Raw genomic sequence first — 20,045 nt, forward strand, 5'->3', positions numbered from 1 at the left:
ATTATGCGGCTAAACTTGATCTGCTGAATGAATAAGACAGTGATAACCGGGTATTGTGTGGGGATGGGATAGAGCACGTGCCTGGATTGGATACTAATGCTTTGTGTGTGTGTGTGTATGTGTGTGTGTGTGTGTGTGTGTGTGTGTGTGTGGCTGTGCATGTAGTACCAAGACAAAAAAACAAAAACAAACATCCTTTATAGCATTAATATTTGGTTAAACTGTTTTCTGTGACTCTTGAGCAGTTGGTAAATCAGTATCCAGCCTGCTGCTATTATAGATAAGACTTAGAAATAACTAAATTCCTGAGAAGAAAAGATTAAAAGTTTGGGTCATGTCGTCAAACATTTAAATGCATATTATCCAGCTAGATTAAAATCCAATGGCAGAACCAGAATTCTTCTTAAAAAATGGACTTGCGGCACATTTTGCGCTAACAAACATGAAGCCTGAGGGTGCATCATTAGTAGTACCTCACAAATAAGCTTCACCGATGTTTACTGCACACATCGTCTTAATGTGGGGTCCTCAGACCTCTTACTCAGAGGGTTAGCTGATATATGATAGTTTTAAGGTGAATTGAAATAGGGCAGCAAGTACCACCTCTTTAATGTCAGCAGGATATTGACTTCAGCTTCTCTCTGTGAAATGTTTGTCATGGCCTCCCTCCACCTCGGTGGAGACTGAGCTACAATGTCTTTATCATGCTGCAGTTTGTGAGCCAGAATGAAGCCAGAGAGGTTTTCCTCGAGGCAAACTCTCCCTCAGTTCTCTTACAACACTGTGTTCCGATTGGTTTATCTAATTGGAAATAGAATAAACAAAGCATTTTTCGCTTGAGAAATTCAACAGATATTTTTTTGTTTAATGGTGGCGATGTGGGGATAAGAGGAGCTGTAGCTAGAAAAAGAAGTTCCAGGAATATTATGCTGGATAGCATTTATGATCTGACTTGCATTCTAAATGTATATACACAGTATATAGGCATATATAGGTGGATTGGTGTAACATTTAAAGTCATTCAAAAAAAGTTCAGTTGAGTACAGCAAAAGGTGCAAACAAAACACAAAAGTATCATAATGTCAGTGAATGCACCAAAACTACATATGAATGTTTAAGCGACAAATTCCTCTGTCAGAATTATGAGATAGTGTGACATTGGTCCACAGAGATATGAGAAATATTTGACATGGGAAACTACTCTTCACTTCGTATTTTTTACTGATCAGTCATGTTGATTTCTTTTAACCATGACTGAATGTTAACGAAATTAAGAAGTACACATGAGCAGAACAGAATATGGAAAACACGATACCTTGGCGTAAAAGGCAGATCAGGATATATCTTTAATGTAAAGTCATTCGTATATATACAGTACATTTAGCAAAAATGGCGCAACAGTGGCCCCAATCCGGCACAACCGATTGCCCGACTTAGACCAGATTTGTGATTAGCTCTGCCAGAATCGGCCAATCTTGGACCAATGCCATGGGTTGACACTTGCCCAAAGCTTGGCCTGAATGCTGCTAACTGAAACAGACTCTCAGCCTAAATAGGCCAAGTCTGCAACCCCCCCAAAAATCGGCCAAACATGGCAACAATATATGGACCAGAGCCGACTGACACTCCACTCCAGTACCAGGACTCTGCTGAGTGCACCAACACTCAGCTGCAATTGGATACCTGGATAGAGTTCAAAAAATGAGTTGTGTTAGCAGGTCCTGAATTAAGTGATGCATCAGATACTGAGGACTTTCTCTGCAGTGTCATGTTCAGTATTATATCCTGATCTTGAAGCCAGTAATATTGCACTACTATAGGTAAAGGTGTAGGCACTGTGAAAGTAACAGGTAGAGTTTAATGAGAAACCCCAAATAAAATCCTCATCATATTATCATCATCATATTAAATTATTAAACACACTAAATAAGACAGTTTACCAAATGTATGAAATAGTTTGCAATAGTTTGTACTGTGCTTTTGTCCATCTGCGGGTTGCCTAAAGCTTGGAAGAAAAAGGTTGCTTTTTCCTGACGCCTGTTATTTTAACATCAGAAAGAATACTTCAAATGATGAAAAGTTTGATTGGCTCCTTGAGTGGATCTCAGAATAATACATTTCTTGTTAAAAACAGACTAGAAAAGAACTGCCTCTGTATAAATGTTGGTGTGATTACACATAGGAAAAAACAGTCCATAAAAGACAAGTTAAAATCAGGTGATCAGTAGTTGAATTGGCAATCTGCTCATTAGCTTTCAGAAAAGCTAAAAGCAGAACTAAAAGAAGTCCCTTAAGGGCAGGAATCAAGCAGGCTGTGTTTACAAATCTTTGATGAATCGCTCGCTCTGTGGCTTTCTGTCTCTGTCTGTCTCTCTTTGTCTGTCCTCTGCATATCAACTGTTTTTCTTAAGTCTGATCTTCTTTTTCTGGCCAGAGGAAACTCAATAAATAATAAGAGACAGAACCAAATGACCTGGATTAGATTTGAGGATATTATCTGTCCAAACCGCAGCATCGGACAGAATGAATTAGAAAGATTACAACGTCTGTGTTGTCCAAACAGACTGGCAGAGAGGAGAATAAACCTGCTGAAGCTCTCTGAAACACTTCACACACACTCCCATCAGCCTCTCGGGTGTATAGCCCACCTTTCACCACAGTTTCCTGGGATCTAACTCACACCCATCCTTAAGTCTGTGGTGGAGCGCTGACATAGAGCCATCCGGGTTAAAACAACCTCTTTCTGTTAAAGCCATTTAGGAAATGACCTCGCCCTGCTCTGTCTTTCAAACCCTTGGGGTGGCTGTCGCTTGACATTTTGAGGGCAGGCTGGCATGGGTTTGTTGGCCACGAGAGAACGACAGACACAGTTAGAAACGTCTCCCTCTGTTAAGCATCATTGGTCATTATAGCCATCAGTGTGATTTAGCCTCCTCCTGTCTACCATGTGCCGCTCTGCCAGAGCATGACAGGACCGCAGATGCAATAGATTATCCGGTGTTATGACAGGAGCATAACACACAACATGCAAAACAGCGGCGTGAGAAACTAACATGTTATGCACACATGGAATAATGCTGTGAGCAATCCAGGATTTTAATAAGTGAGAAAGAGATGAGAGAGAGAGAGAGAGAAAAGAAAGATGTGAGAGGTGTTTTGTGAAACTGAGAAATCTGGGTGTTAGAAAACAACAGAGCTGCAGACCACCACCTGACAGACGGCAGTCAGTCATGGGTATGATAGATGAAGGTGCTTTTTTTTCCCCCCCTTCGGTGCTGCATCACTCTTCAAACAACCAAAAGAAACAGGGAGACAGGTGCAGGTGACAGGTCTCTCACCCATTTACCTCAGTGATTGAATGTGTCATACTTCCTTTGAAGCTTAGATATTTTTTTGTGGGATGTCTTTGGGAGCAAGAAAGGAAAAATGAATATATGTGGAGCAGGAGCGGGAACATGGCATCACTGCTTTTACAGCATATCTGTGAACGGCAAGCTGTTGATATTTCTGCTAGGATGCCGAACGAAGGCAGATGCTGGATTTGCGAGGGGTGCACACATGCAGTCCTCAGTGCTTTAGAAGACTAAACATAATAATAAAAGAGGTGTTATTCCTTTGTACACAAAAGAGCTGGTGACTATATGAACTATATGAGTTGCTTGTTTGTGTCTTTTCCTTTGACAGAGCGCCCCTTCTCAAGAAATAATAAGTTTCGCTTGGATGATAGTAAGGACAGAACAAGACAGCGGACTGATGCAACAATATAATTCTCAGCTGCACAGCGGGCTCAACCACCAGGTCGCCCCACATCAATAATTTCACAGACGAAAGGTCATCACACTTCTGCGACTGTGAGACACTCTTGATTGGAGTCCAACCATGCTCTTAAACCATCAGCCTTTATATCGTGGAAGTTTTTGATGGAGGCAATAGAAGCTGCTGAGAGAGTATTTTATGAAGTGTAGACCTTTGTAAAGAAAGACCTATGAGGCAGAGGTTGGCTGTGCTTTGCCCACAGCAATTTGGGACCTCTTGATCCTTTTATGTGTGTGTGCATGTGTGTGTTATGGGGGTGTACATACTATATATATTAGGCAATATTATGCAAAAACACAAAGTGTTTTGACCGTAACAGGTTTACAATGGCAACGCTAACATTGTGTTGTTTAGGTATAATGATATAATGTTTAGCATGGTGTATATAGGCGAACATCATAGTCTATGCAGGTGACCTACGCCACTGTCAGCATTTAAACTTGTGCGCTGGTGTGTCACTAAAAACGCCAGTTGTTGGTGAGGTTTCTATGCTTCTGTTTTGAGTTTCTTCACGTACTTGGTTGAAACTCTCCCTCATCCCTCTCCTCAGTCTGTCTTTTTTTCATTGTTTTCCCTGCTTCCTTTTCCCCTGCTGCCTGTGAAATGAAAGGACGAGGGAATATAAGGGGACAGACAGGAACACGTCATGCAGCGAGGCAGAGTCCCACATGTGCTTATTTGTCTGCGTGTGGGTGTGAAGACACTTGTCTGTCTGAGGATATGTGTGTGTGTGTGTATGAAGAGGGATTCTCGAACAGCATTATTAACTCATTTGGGTTTTTGCAAGAGTCACCTCTCGTTGTCTGACCATACACACACAAACCAAGCAGACCAATCACAGTTGCTGTGGTCTGCATTGCTGCAACGTAGTTACATTACTAGGGAGGTGCTTGGTGAAGGCTAAAGTGTAGGGTATGTTGTACCTGCACACACTAAACACGAAGTAAGTCTGAAGCTAAAGGGAACGCTGTTAATTTTATGTTTGGTCACACCCAAAAGTATTGGTAAAAATAAGATGTTGACCTAATGATGGTGCTCAATGAGAAGTTAGTGAATCACCAAAGCTATTACATTTCAACCTGACGGAGGTATGAATGTCAACAGCAAATTATTTTCTAATTCATCCAATAGTTTAGACATTCAACTCTGCAAACTGCAAATGTCAGTCTCATTGTGGTATTACCAAAGACAGTAGGATTCATCCTCTGGGGACCACGGATATTTGTACAAGATTCCATGGCAATCCATCTAAAGGTTGTTTGGATAACACCAAGGTGGTTGACTGACCAAACTGACTGACTGAATAGCAAAATCCAACCCTGTTTCCTGCCACACATGGCTGCTAGGTGACCCAGCATGTGTGATACGTTCCTGTTAATCCTCAAATCCCCCAAGATGAAATCCCCATAGATCTGAAACATAATGCTCAAATCTGTGCAAAACAAAATGGGAATTGGCTTTTCCACTGTTGCTCCCACAGGATGGGAATGGGGCGCACAAGTAAATTTCACTTGCCCACCCTGAGAAGTTTCGTGTTACTATTACTTCACTGTGAGCCGTTGACCGCGTGGCTTAGTCTGTCAGGGCAATAATGGGCTGTTCTGTCTGAAATGGCTCCGAGGGGTCCCACATCCAGGATTAACACCTTCTCAACTTCAGCACTAATTACTCCAGTGTGTCATCATCACTGGAAAGTGGGAAAGTGAGTGATGAGGGAGTTGATGAAGGGAGGGATTGTTGAAATGAGGCAATGAAGAAACGCTCCTAATTTAAAAGGCTTTAGGGCTCCTTCTTTCTCTGTGTGTTTTTCTCTGTCTCTCAGCCTGGTCTCTCCCACTGTCAATAAGAAGCTCTTGATGTTTGGTCTCTCTGATTGTGGTGGAGTTTTAGGGTGGCTGTGATGGATTGTCTTTTTTTTTTAAAGTTAGTTAGTTGATCCACGACTCGAAATTTTATATGTCAGCACCTATTGGAGGTATATGGCCATGCAATTTTATCCAATACTTTGATTTATGACTAAATACTTGCAAAGCTAATGATAATCCCATCTAGTGTATCCAGTGTGTTGAGAAAAGTGACAGAATTTGCTTAAAGCAAACAGCATACATACCAAATAATGTCGATTGCTGCTGACTCATGCTGTTTTAGCATTTGCAAAGGAAATGGGGGAGCTGAAAAAATTAAATAAAGTGGATGGTGGTGAAACAAGTCCAAAAAATCTTTCTGAAGAAGTATTAAAACTTTTTGATGTCTATTTGTGAAATTTAATTAGGAGTGCATTTCAGACCATCTCCTGCTAGTATAAAAATGGTACAAATATTGATATTTATGTATACTAATGGACAAAACAGTCTGATATTATCGTTTAGCTCAAAAAACCACTGTGCCTCATAGAGCTGCGAGCACGGCTGTGGACGTTTTGTTAATATTGTTCATTTTTTGGCACAGTCAAATAGCACTTTCTAGTTTTTCTGTTGTAAACATCAAACCTCTCCTACCACTACTGCTGAAATATATCCACATGTTAAAACATCTGGTAAAATATATCAAATATATCAAAATATACATCTATTATAGTAAAATGTTAAACAAAACAAAACAAAAAAATCTTGTTTCTTCCGCTCCTTTCATAGTTTTCCTCCTTCCACTGATAAATAAATCTGTTAGACATATAAAAACATTTTCAGTTTGGACTTTCAGTTTATGTTTGAACATCATAACTGCCTGGAAATTACACGTCTGACCAGTGTCTTTTTGAATATACTGTAATTTCCATCTTATTGCTGGAGCCAGTTATTACGCTGCTCAAGATGAAACAAAAAGATGAAAAATACATCCGTACACTTATTGTCTATAGTCTACAGAGGGGGAAGAACGGCCATACATACTGCATGTTTCACTGGATGACTTATTGTTTTAGTTTATAGTCTTTTCTTTTAAGTTGCTTTTAGCAGCATACATAAATCCATTGCAGCAAAATAAGTATCACTTCAGAGTGATACAGCTATACCCCTCTTTCTTCTTTAAACAGTGCATATACTTTTGCATGTCTTTTATAGGTCTCGGAACATCACATTGAAGATGAGCTGTGTCAGCAGCAGGGCTTCTTTTACTGTTTATAAAAAGGATTAATCAGGAGCCTTTTAACAGGAGGAACTGTAAAATGCTCTCTTTGATGTGCTGGAGGGAAGAGGGTTTGTTATGAAAGGAAACCCAGGCTTTATTTTAATGCTGAGTTTCACACCGTGACAAGACTCAGTGTAACAACCTGTAATATGCTCGACAGTCTTAAGATGATGTCTCTGTCTTCCTCTTTCTCTGAGTGACTTGCTGCTAATTAAATCAATGTCAGAACAACCTCACAGGTATCAAGGTCTCTAATTTATGTATGCACGAGTAGTTATGCCATTTTTACTTCCAGGAATGATTTTATTAAGATAGTCATGAGCTGTGCTGTGTTTCAAAGCAGACTCATTCGCCATTCTCTTTGTTAAGGGCTCTTTATTTCCGAGGGCACATCGTAGGTGCAACATCCGTTGCTGTATTTAGGTCAGTGGTGTTTTCATACGGAATCGGTAATTGGATGTATACAGAGTGCTCCGCTAATGTGTTTGTAGAACTCCTTTGTTCCAGTTTGACCTAAAAGATGAAACGTTTTAGCATTTTTAATCTTCAAATTTCTTGTGTAAGAGCATGTAGAACTAGACAGAAGTAAGAAAGCACCAAAGGAATTAAGATCTTCACTGAATCAGAACATCATTCTTGGACTTCCCTTTCCTCTTGCTGTATGCTTCTTTCTCCATGCACCATTGGGTTTGCTGTTATTAGTATAGTGTATCTACTAAGGACCCTTTTTGTCAATTATTCATTGCTGTAATTTCATTTTGAAAGCTTGAGAAATATTTAGTCAAAATATTTAAGAGACTTTGCTCAAAATGAATGGTGTCATTTAAATTTACTTGAAGGAATAGTGTGACAATTTGGATAAAAATGTTTATTTAAATGGTAAATGGCTGCATTTATATGATGCTTTACAATTTGTTTGTCATTCACCAATTTCCACACACACTCACTCACACACCTGATGGCTGCAAGCTACTGACCTGACCAGTATGAGCAATTTTGGGTTCAGTGTCTCTTCAGCATGTGGACAGGATGAGCTGGGGATCAAACCACCAACCCTGTGATTAGCACTACAACCGCTGCAGCTTATCTGCTTTCTTGTCAAAAATCAATACCACTTTCATAACTTAATCTTGAAACATACAAGAATACAAGAAGTCTTGGCACTTGTGAAAACTTAAAATTGTCATTTTGGTTTCTACAGTTTTTGTTCAGATTAAACAAAGTAGATATGACGTGTGAATTCATGAACTTTAGAGGTGATGGTAGGTGGATTTTGTAACCTTAAGTCAGGCCAGTTGTTTCCTCCTGTTTCCAGCCCTAATTCCATGCTAAGCTATGCTAATTGGCTGCTGTCTATAGCGTCATCAAGTCAAGTCAACTTTATTATCAATGCTTCCATATGTACAGGACATACAGAGAATTAAAATTGCGTTTCAAGTAAAGGATGTAAAAAATAAGATAAAATTAAAATATTAAAAAATATATACAAGCTAAAAGACATCCAGGAAAGGACAGTGGCAAATCTGGAAGATATAAATAGTATAAATATGGCGGTATGAGCAGAATGAACAATATAAACAGAAACAACAGTCTAACAGTATGGCAATATGGCACAATATAAACAGAATTATCAGTATAAATATAAACATGGCAATATGGCAGTATGGACAGAATTTACAGTATAAACAGTGAAGATCTATCAAAATGAAATATGTATACAGTATTTAATGGACAGACAGGAGAGTGATATCGTCAAGCAAATGAGTATGTTTCTTGCATTCTGATTTCATGCATTTGTCAGTAAATGAGAAAAAAAATACAAAGAAGAACAAACTTGTCCACACTGATAATAACACCTATCTCACGTCCATGCATTGTTTTCAGCTCGGGTCAATGTGTTGCCATTTTATGATCAATATGTATGATCAATACAGTAGGCACTCGCAGAAGATTAGACGGTTAGAGCCAGACTGCCATCCAATCTAATTGCAACAGTTGAAATCACCTCTGTTGTGTGTGCTGCTCGTCAGCGTTTTTGGCACACAATCTTTTACTCAGAGACACTTGTCCTATTATTTAATGTTGGAAACTTTGTCTCCTTTTTCTTTGCTTAAAGATTTGCTGGCTCTTGCAGTAAGTCACGTTTTGGCAGAGATTCCCCATTTCATTTCATTCAAAGATGCATGGCAGGGGTTTGATTGGAGGCTTAGAGGGGTTGTTTTGCAGCTGCTGTGCAGATATTGAACATAAAATCTTCACCATTACCAAATCCATAATCAGACTTCTTATCCTCTGATATGCTGTTATCAAAGGTCTGTTCTCTGTGTTGGGAGCTAACTGAAAAGTCAGGTCTCTGGCAGCTATGTTGTGTTTCCTCGCCTTTATATTTAACCTCAGCTGAAAGCTGTTGAGATAAGGCCTGTGTGTGCTTAAGAGCGACTACTGTAAGACAGGTAGGTGCAACATAAAAGAACAAAGTTATGATTTTGACAGCGTTAAGTAAAAGTATTTTTGTATTAGGGTTCAGGAAGCAACAACACTTCTAAACAACCTTGACCACTCTTCCTGTCATCTCCTGCATCTCTCTGCTTTTAAATTCAGTATTCTCCTCCTCTATAGTCCATCCATTTTCAGGAGTGTCAGCAGTAAAGATGAAATACTTTTGGTAAAAATAACATAACTTAATAAAAAGAATATTGTAGCAATTATAGCAGTGTAGCCATTATAGCAGTTATGACATGTCTAAACAGCTATTTTGTCTTTTATTATTATTATAATGATTAAACGAGTCAATTAAATGAGCACTTAAAGGATGCCTCGTCCATGGTGGCATAAAAATTCATTCTTGACTTTGGAAAAACAGCAACTGACAAAGAGACGTCACTCACAGGGTCCATTTAGTAGCATTTTAAATATGATCGCTCTTTTTCAAGGTCAAATCAAATGTTTTTGTACTTATGCTTAAAACTAAAAACCTGCTGGGTGTAATAACTTGTCTTTTCAATGAAATACACAATATATTGTAATGTTATTTAAGGCTAATCAGATTGGAGGAGGTTCCACTGGGATGTTCGCTGTCTTGTGCTCCCTCAACACCTTGCCTATAGATTAACACACGTCCTTCGTTCTCCTGTTTTGACCTCCCTCCTTACATTGTTTATTGTTTCTGTCAAGAGAGGGACTCCGTGTTAACAAAGCTGAGAGATGCTGTATCAGCTGTGAATGAAAAGCAGTGTATTTTGTCTCTACTATAGACACAAATAATGCTATATAAGAATTTTTCTACATATTATTTATGCATGTACAGCTCGCTCTGATCACCTCCGCAATATATGAACCCGTCTCCTTAAAAAGATAAATAAATAAACAAATGAATAAATGTGAAAGGCCTCAGGAAATGTCTCTGGTGCAGCAGGTAACATACTAAGTGTATGTAATGAGTTTGATTTTTGTAGAGTCCAGCAGCGCCCTCCGTTTGACTGAAGTGATTAAGGTTCATTTTGTTTGTTTATATTGTTGGCTGTGTCACTTCCCTGCTGAGTGTTGTGGACATCAGGCCCTGTTTGAATTCACATTACCTACCGGTTAATTGGTAATACACTCAAGCGGCAGAAACGAATCATCCCTGTTAGATCGTGAAAATGGAGCTCGCTTTAAAAAAGATCAGTTTTTGAGGCTATTTAAAGAGAGAGGGAGGGGAAAATGTTTTCAGCTGCCAAACAGTGTTTTTTTAGATGTATGACCCACAGCTGATTTTCCCTTGTGTCCAATGTGAGGATACAACTGTGGTTGGCTTAGCAATCAAGATACTGTCCAGAAGACGTATGGGATTAACCCAGTTTAACTCTGAATTTTCAAAGGTTCCCAAAGAAGATAAGGCTCATGAGAATGATCATGAATGTCACATTTCTGTGCTGTTTGAAGGGAATGCCTCTTTTTGGGAATCAATTCCAGATGTTGTGATATAAACTCTTTTTATTTTCCAATCCAGCTTGTATTGACGTCTGGTACACACAAAAAACTTGACAAACTCACATACAGCTGAGCTCTCTTGCATTAATTCACACATTAAAGGGGACAGCGTGAAGTACCAGACTACTCCTTCCATCACGTGCAACAAAGACCAAAAGCGTCTCCTCTTGTGTTTCCTCTCTGCATTAGTATCCAATTAACACAAACTCATTCCGTATCTGAGAGATCTAAATGAATTGCGAGGGACACCGGTGGAAGCGTTGGAAGTTGTTTTATTAACAAGACGTCTGCTTGACTTTCCTTTAATAGCTCTTTTTTAATGGCACTCTAGTCACAGCCTGTGGTCTCAGTCATGCTGCTCCGTCTGTTTAACGTGGTTTTCATGCACCACTAAAACCAACAAACTACCATCGGCACATGTTCAAATGCTCCATTAAATATAGGAGGTCCCTTTTATGCCCTTGTTAGCTTATTATGCACCGTAGATAAATGGAGAGTCTGGGCCACAGTGAGTGCGCAGGGCAACCGCCGTCACAGATTGTTTGAAGATGTAAGAAAAGCAGTAAGTGGTGGCGCAGGAGGAGCCGTCGCAAATTTCCCCTTCAAAGTAAAGAAACATCAGAAATAAAGTCATCTCCAGTTGGGGGGAGATGGGGGGAACAAGAGTAAACAAAATATGTCAGACTGCGGAGCGTACTACTGAACTCTTGTTGCACTCCGCGTGACACTGCGCATGAACATGCAGACAAACAGATGCTTTACGTGCACATCTCAGGGGGTTTGGGAAGAGGCTTAGACCTTAGATGTACAGTAAAAAGAGACTCAGCATCCTCTCTCGTCTTCCTTTGGTAATAGCAGGAGTGTGAAACCTCAAACAACCTCACCCTTCCCTTCAAACACTCGCTCTCTACTCCATTTCCACAGGTCCCTCTCTGGGTTTGTAACATTCATCGGGCTTCACAGGAAGCCTGCTGGGCTGCTTACAACACAGACATGCTCAGTGAGGCCGTGGGAGACGGCCTCGGTTGTCTGTGGGAGAAAAGGGAGGAGAGCTGGGAGAGAGAGACACTGAGAGAGCAGAGGGAATTGTGACTGTGATTCCCACATTCTGCTTGAAGCCACTGATCCGCTTCATTATATTTCTATATATAATATATATATATTATATAATAATATCTATATATCTATATATATATATATATTAAACATTCTGTTTGGCTCCCAAATGAGCAGTCTTCAAGTTCATTAGCATAATTGGCTTCTAACTTAGCTAATTTCACTTCAGTAAGAGTTTAAAAGAGGACTGAAACGATGTGTTAAAGAAAGAAAGACTGCCGTGCCAGTTTCTGACATGCTATACGAAGTGAAAGAGGAAAAGAAGGAGTGGAGAGGACTATTATTTTATGTTTTTAAACTCCATTCCTGTCTGGAGATCTTGTAAAGGTGGAGTTCCACATAAACTGTGTGGGAGCATCTATTATTGATGCTCTGTCTGTGGTTAAGGTCCTAATGCAGAGCACCTATGGGAGACAGCACACCTCCTCAGGCTTCCTTGTCTGTGTTGTAGTGTTTTCAGTGTGCTTGAACTATTGAGGATATTAAAGAGCAGCCCTGGCCTATATCGCTGAGGCCTTTGTCTGCAGTTTAACAAAATCTATTGCACAGTATAAATGTTTAAATGAATCTCAGCATTCAAGTGTTTAATTTGTTCTGATGATTTTTTTTTTCTTACAGGAAATAGTACAGACGAGCCTAAACAGCGAGGTGAAGCAAGCAAACCAGAACGCTATGAGACCACCGTACCTCTGCTGCTGAAGGGCAATGAGCGCAGACCTCTCTGGCAGCTTGTGGTAAATACTCACAAGGCTCACTTAGCAGCATTAGTTCATTGTTAATAAGCTGGCATCCAATTGTGCTTCATTGAGCTCAGCCAAGTACAGATATCTGGCTTTTTGTTTGACATAACCATACGATTCCCTCCCCTGCTTTCCTATTTGCTTGATTCTCTTCAGCAGAAAGTCCCCTCCTCAGCTCTGTTTATCCTGTTGTGGTTTCTCTCCTCGCGAGCTCCCACTCCTTTGTTTTAAATCTGTCCTCTTTTGTTTGTTGAAGTTTCCCCCCCATAGGCAGTACATGCCGTGAAATTACTCCCAAAACCCGTCAGTCTTTCAACAGTTTTACAAGCCGGCAGTACACAAACCTGACACCACGAGAAAGATTCAGGAGAGTAAAGCAGCCTCGTAACACCCTGTGTTTTTTTTTTTTGCACCGTAAGATATATGTTAGATTAAAAGATGCACACATACAGATTACAGTGAAATCAGACGTCTCTCTGGGCTCTCTAGACTTGTGTTCTCAGGCAGGGAAAACCAGTCCAATCCTTCCTACTGCAGTTGGAAAAGAAAATGTTAGAAATTCGGCTTCCCCCAACAGAACTTAAGGAAACTTTTCCAGAGAAGGGAAATGCGTAGGTGTTGAGAAATCCCTGAGCAATCAAACATTTTTTCCTAGTGCAGGGAAAACACCATCTGAGAGAGAGAGAGAGAGAGAGGGAGAGAGAGATATTTTTTCTGGCATCATGCTCATCTCTCAAAGACAGTCAGTGATGTTTATTACATGAAACGTTTATTACAAGTATGACACATACACATGAGGAAAAAAAAGCAATATTTAGGTTCATGGATTAAATTAAACACAGTGTGTTCAGCTACATCACGTTTAACCGCCATCTACTGCTGACATAAGACAGTTTTGTTGAGTCGTGCTTTTACAGTAGGCTATCTTCAAACTGACCCTTCCCAAATTAAACTGACCACCAGGGCAGCCGGTGATTGTCTTATTGCACCGAGACTTAAACCTCCCGGGATAACAGATTTATGTAGCTGCTCCTCATGCCAATAGAAGGTTATCAAGCAGTCGTAAAGTATTGCAGAGTCATTACTTACAGTGACATCCATTCTCTACACACACGCATTCTTTCAGCCACACTTACACACAAACATAGACACGCTGACTCTCAAATAGAGCTGCCAACTGGCTGGCAAAGGATTGGCCTCAAGGCATCGGTCTGCAGATCTAAGAAATGTCACAGTACGTCTGAAATATCAACCGATTATACATAAATTATCTAGTCTTTACTGACTGAAATGTCTTGGTCTGTTTCTTGTTAGTTTTTTAAGTTAAGTAAGAATTGTCTGTCGACACCATGGGCCTCATGCAAGAATACATTTTGCCTCGGTCCTGCTGCAAGGGCACTTTTTTTTACTTCCACTCTGATAACAGCACTTTTCGAAGAGGCGTCAAGTAATCTCAGAGGTGTTTTTCTGGGAAATTGCCATTGTGAGATTTAATTTAGGATTAAATCTCACAATGACTTTTGACATTGTGAGCGAAATCTCCTGCATCACCTTTATTTCCCCGGGTTCTTGCATCCATAAATCAGCAACACGTCGTATAGTCTTCACAGTTGTTTCGGCAATGAATTACAGTTTTTCTTTTGGAGAAAGTAGGATGCTCCATTTGCTTCTGTTAACATAATACAGCTGTGGAGCAGTGTAAAGAAAGTGAACAATAAACAGCGATGCCGCTACCAGTAATAGTTTAGCAGGGAGGCAATTTGAAGCCAGTGCTGAAATGGCTGACTCCACCACTAACAATGAAAACTACAACAACTGAATGGCTATTGCAGAGTCACAGACTTCACCAGTGTAGGATGTGGATGCTCTCTTCCTGTTCCTGTAATAGTGTTATGCTTTGCAACATCCTGCCTTGTATACAGCGTGAGTGTCAAAGTAAGGCAAAGCTTCATACAAATGCTCATCTACAGGCAGGATGGGTGAGATCCTGAAAACAACTCGTCTTTCTTGTGTGTTTCAGAGTCATCCTGCGTCACTCCAGCTGCTGGTGCGTGCGGAAGGTGAACAGCTGATCCTGTCGCTGGAGAAAAATGAGTGAGTTTTCCTCTGATTCAGTTGAATTCTCTTTCCAAGCTTACTGTGAGGAAAGAGGAAAATTTATTATGTTAATCACCGCCAAAAAATAAACCCACGTTGCCAGCTATGGCTGGCTGGGGTTGTATATGCAAGAGGAGGAGAAGTTGTATGGGTCTGGGCTATGATATAGTGTATTCAAGGAGGGAGAAAATAATATGTCCCCTAGTGATTGGACTCTTTTATGGTTCAGTCTCTCTGTTGGGCCAAGAGATGAAAGCTGATAAAGAATAAGGCAGAAAAGAGCTCTGAGGACATGCTTGTCCTCCCTTCGTTTGCTTTCCTCTCATCACTCCACTCCCTATCCAGGCTGCGGAAAATAACACAGTGAACTGTGAAACCGGTCGTGGAGTTTATAAATATGTAGATACATGCACACTGCTCCTCTCATATAAAGAGGAACGCTTGTTGTAAAGCCAGAAGAAGAAGTGTGTAAAGGCCAAGTTATATGTCTAGGGAAATTTACAATCTCATAAGAATGATGGCATCGCTGTCTCAGGTCTTGTTTCTGCCAATGTTTCTTATTCAGGGGGAGTGGAGACATAATATTTTACCCTGCTGCTCTGGGATACAGATATTGACACTGGAGTGATGGACTGGTCAGACCTCCAAACTGTAGAACAAACACAAATCCGCCGCTGAGATTTTCAGACTGCTTCCCCAATTTAAACTGCAGTAGCTCGAGAACGAATTTTAAACATTAAACCACTAATGTTATTATTGTACATCTGACATTTAACAGCCAATAACTAAAACTACTTTGAGAAAGATTTAAAGAGGCAATTTGAAGACACTGTCGAGTGGATAAATAAATAACTTTTTCAAAAACACGTCTTATTTCCCCTCGCCCTTGCCTCAAGGTGCCCCTACAAATACAAATCCTACAAATATAATGTCCCTGTCCAGATATTAAACACTCTCTAGCAAGGCACTGTCCTGGCTGACCCTTCCGTTCCCCGTTCTCCATCTGACCTCCAGTGACCTCAGCATCAGCTGTGAGTCATCCTTTGCCAGCCCGAGGCCCGAGAGCATGCTGCCATTCCCATCCGGCCTGTTCCCTGTCAGGCCAGATGTGTCCTCTGATATCACTTCACCAGTTCAGCCAACTCTGAACAGGTGGTCTCTGACCTCTGTGTGGGTCTGTTTTGTCGGGCTCTAACCGCTCAGTCTGGGGCAGAAGGATGAATGAGTTTGCATGACAGGAAAATGCAGAGGATGTAGGCCTTGAAGTTTTTCTGAATAATTTACAGTAATCTTTTGTATCTGGCTCTGATATATGTATTCTCCTATAATAAATATAGCGTATGCACACTTTTAGTGTTCAACTTTTCGTGATCTACCGCAAAAACATGGAAGTTAAAAAGGCAGTTACATAATAAAAACACTTGTGTTGTACGTACTTTTTTTTGTTTGTTTGTTTGTTTCTTAACTCAAAGCTGCCCTGTTGGCTTCCCTTGCTGACGCATGCTGTCAGTGTGGATATCTTCATATTGCTTATAGCAGTGTCTTTATTTTTTAGTGCCACTCTACAGTTCCTGTGTAAATGCTGCAAGGTTTGCATTTTAATAGAGCTCTGCAGGAGGCATAGCAGTCAAGTTTTACTGATTTTGATCCAATATAATAGTCTCGATTGGGTATTGAACTTGAGCATCGATATGAGATGTTCCTACAGCAACAACAAAATCTCATCATATACTGTACGCTCTTGCACATAAAGTTAGAATACAATATTTTTACCTCTTCTCAGGAAATGATTGCTGATAGATAAAGTGTATCTCCTCAAAACTGTACTGATCACAATCTCTTCCAAACATGTCACAGTGAAAATTAAACCACAGTTATCCTGATGTGCATAAATAGGAATAAAAAGAGGAATGTGCCAACTTTATGGGCAACTGTGTTGAATATTTTAATTAACCCGAAATCCCTTAAACAGCACACTTTATATTAAGTCATTATACAAAGTCATTTTAGACAACCAAGCAGTGTTCAGACCTTTAAAACCTTATTTATTTTTTTATTCTAGTCCAAGTCATGACATAACAGGGAACATGTCTTAAAATTATGTCCAACAGCAACAAAAGAATCTAATACTTGCTTATTTGAAGGAACATAGAAAAAATGTCATGTGTAATGCATTTGGCTGTAGAGGACATTAAAGGTAATGAAGGGAAAAATAATAAAACAACCATCTTTTGTTGGTGTTGTGGAAGTGAAAAGATCTGAATGCAGAGAACTCCAGAGCTTAGTAAGTGGTGCTCCTTTGTGCTGAGTTATGGCAGGTTTTCTGCAAAGGCTCATCCTTTTTCTCTTCTTTTTTTTATTTTTTGCTTGAATCTGCTGAGCCTGTGCAGTTTGCACATTTGGCGCCGATGCAGAGCACACCTGTTCGAAGGCCACTGTGAAATGATCTCAGTCCTCACCAATATAAACACGCTACCAGATCCAATTAATAAACTGCTGTTTGTTAGCCGCTGGGCCCGGTCCCAGAAAAAAACTTGGCTTAAAGCAAGACAAGTACAGATCTACTGAGGAGAGAAATCAGTGGGGTCCACTGTGTGTGTGTGTGTGTGTGTGTGAGTGTTTGTGTGTGTGTGTGTGTGTAAGGAGTTTTTTTCGATAGGTGGCATGCAGCAAAACTTATTGTAGTTCCAGTGTGTGTGTGTCCACCTTGTAAATTTTGTGTTCATTGCATGGACACCTAGGCTTGGACTAGCTTGCTTTTGTGTCCTTTGTTTTGTGGACACTGGGATGACGCTGTCTGAAAAAATACAGAATTGGCAGTGAGTGGACTGCCAGTTTCTCACTCTTTGTTAGTTTTGAGTTTGTTTTTTTTGTCAGCAGCACATGACTTAACCCGGCCTCTCTACTTGATTATAATTGTAACAGCCATTATGTGCCATTTCATATTAACTTCTTTGCCCCACATGCCAGTTCATTTGAAGAAAGAAGCTTAACATGGTTAAAAAGGAGAAAATGTTCTCCCAATAGTCTGTCATGTTTCCTATTTCGTAAGTGCAATGGGAATGGCTCTGTCATATACAATATTTAAGGCTTGATGTGTCGTACAGTGCAAACACAACTGGACAGACATGCAGACTTGTGCCAGCAGCAGCTGCTTTGATGTATAGTATTGATCAATGGCACAGTTGGCTAGCTTCAAATGATTAATGGTGGTTGCATGGGACATTCCACATTAGTCTTGATTAAAGACTTCAATAACACTGTCTGGGGGATGATGTGTGTGTGCGTGTGTGTGTCCCAAGTTTTATACATTTGGTATTATACTTTCTGGTTTCTAAAGCCCATTATTGTTTATTTCATCTCATTTAAAGAAATATTATTTTAACCTTTAACGAACAGCTGTGTCCCCAAGTAGCAATTATTAGATGAAGTTGGTGGCTGCCCTTTTTACAACCAGTGCTTTGTTTGTCTGTTCTGTAGAAACATGGTGGTTCAACATGCTGGACTCATAAACTCATAAACAGTTCTTAATGAAATTATTTTCATCAGATTTTATGTTGTATTTCTGTCATATTTTGTAAATAGAGCCCTCTAAATATCCCCCCTTGATCTTAAAGCAGCACTGTGTTCTGCCGATTGCTTTCTTGTTATTTGCTTTCATTAGTTTGAGTTTGTGCTCAGAATACCTGTTGTGAGCTCAAGATGTATTGCGATTTTAAGGCCGCTTCACAATCCCATTCATATGCTGTCTTCATGAAAATGTCTTTATTCAGCTTTTCTCCTTGAAACACAATGAGCTAGATGTGTTCACAGTCTAACTAGCTCTCTGCATAAGACCATGGGTTTCCCAGTGAGAACATTTCCTTTCATTCTTCTGTGGCAGGAAAGAAAAGAGGAAAAGAACCCTTTTGGAACACAACTAAACAACATCATTATGTTTTTGACACAAAAAAAAATCCCCATAGCAACATCCTCTGTGTGTTTTCTGTGGGAAGGATGATGCACTCTATTTCAATAACACATCCGACAATGCCAAGATCTCTCTCAATGTATGGTACCACAGAGGAGGTATATCATTGAGCCGGGCCAGACAAAAGAGTGATCCCAGGTTTAACTGTGTGAGGCTCTATCTTTCAGCAACACTATTTATGTGGAAACGAATTGGCTGGTTTGCTTGTTCAGCTGTCAACTCTGATGCCTAATCAGGGCTGTAAAAGCAGCTTTTATATGTGTAGCTAGTCAGTAATGATTGGTTTCCATGCAGTATAAGTAAACCTATACTGACCCAATGACCTGCATGAGGTCAGAAAATACATGGATGCTGGATGTTGAGTAACAGCAGACTTCATGAGCAACACTTTGGCAGTGCACTCCCTCTACTTCTGCTGCCTCCTGTGCCAACTCCTCCATCACTCCCACTTCCTCTGTTCCTGCACGTCTGTGATCATGTTACTGTGATGCTTTCTTCCTGTCACATGTCTTGCTGTTTCTGTGTCTATATCCAGGTCTCTTCCTATCCCTTCCTCCCACGCTCTCCACATGCGTGCTTCTGTTTGCACTGAGCAGCTCCTCTGTCACCATGCAACCTGAGACCCTGTCAAAGCCGCCAGTGGGGAACGTTGGACCTCAGGCTGCTGTTTGTTGCCAACACATGTGTACTTGGACTTTAGTGCCAAGTCTCTGTGTGACTTTACTTTGGATGCCAAGGCATTTTGTTCTGCCTGTCACAATCAATTCACACATTATTACAAGGTTAAATACCAGTCACCTACAAGCAGGGGGGGGGTTCTATTAGCTGTTTTGCTGCACTTTCCTTCATAGTGTGTGCCAATTACTCTCTCGTTTCCTCTTATGAGACAGTACAGCAGAGAAAAGTGACGTCCGGTGTTCTTCATATTCCTGCACACTGACTGCGGTGCGAGAATGTCAAACTAGTTAGGCCGTGTTCAAACAGACGACAGCACTCCATGGAAAAAATGGAGCCACTTTTTCTGTTTAAAAGAATTTTATTTTTTTGTTTTTTGAGAGAGTTAGGTGAGAAGATTTAATGCCACTTTCACGTCTGTTCGTTAAATATACATCAGCAGCTAGTTGGCCAGCTAGCTGTTTCATGAGGGGTCGTGTGCTGGCTGCAACCAGTAACTTCCTGTAGTCTCCACAGATTGCCTGGCAACTGAT

The 20,045-nt window shown here is 40.4% G+C and overlaps 1 protein-coding gene across 3 annotated transcripts in view; it reads left to right on the plus strand.

Moving 5' to 3' along the window:
- The window catches only part of adam12b (ADAM metallopeptidase domain 12b), a 74,097-nt gene that overhangs the window by 1,116 nt on the left and 52,936 nt on the right, over positions 1 to 20,045 (plus strand). For 2 of the 3 annotated variants that reach the window (XM_019269315.2, XM_019269316.2), the window contains exons 2-3: positions 12,649 to 12,764; positions 14,791 to 14,864. In XM_019269315.2, coding sequence (XP_019124860.2) covers positions 12,649 to 12,764; positions 14,791 to 14,864 — 190 coding nt within the window. Of the gene's footprint in view, positions 1 to 12,648; positions 12,765 to 14,790; positions 14,865 to 20,045 lie in introns of those variants that run through there. The other variant, XM_019269317.2, reaches the window with a different exon arrangement.

This window comes from Larimichthys crocea, chromosome III (assembly GCF_000972845.2).
Source record: "Larimichthys crocea isolate SSNF chromosome III, L_crocea_2.0, whole genome shotgun sequence".
NCBI classification, from domain to species: domain Eukaryota; kingdom Metazoa; phylum Chordata; class Actinopteri; family Sciaenidae; genus Larimichthys; species Larimichthys crocea.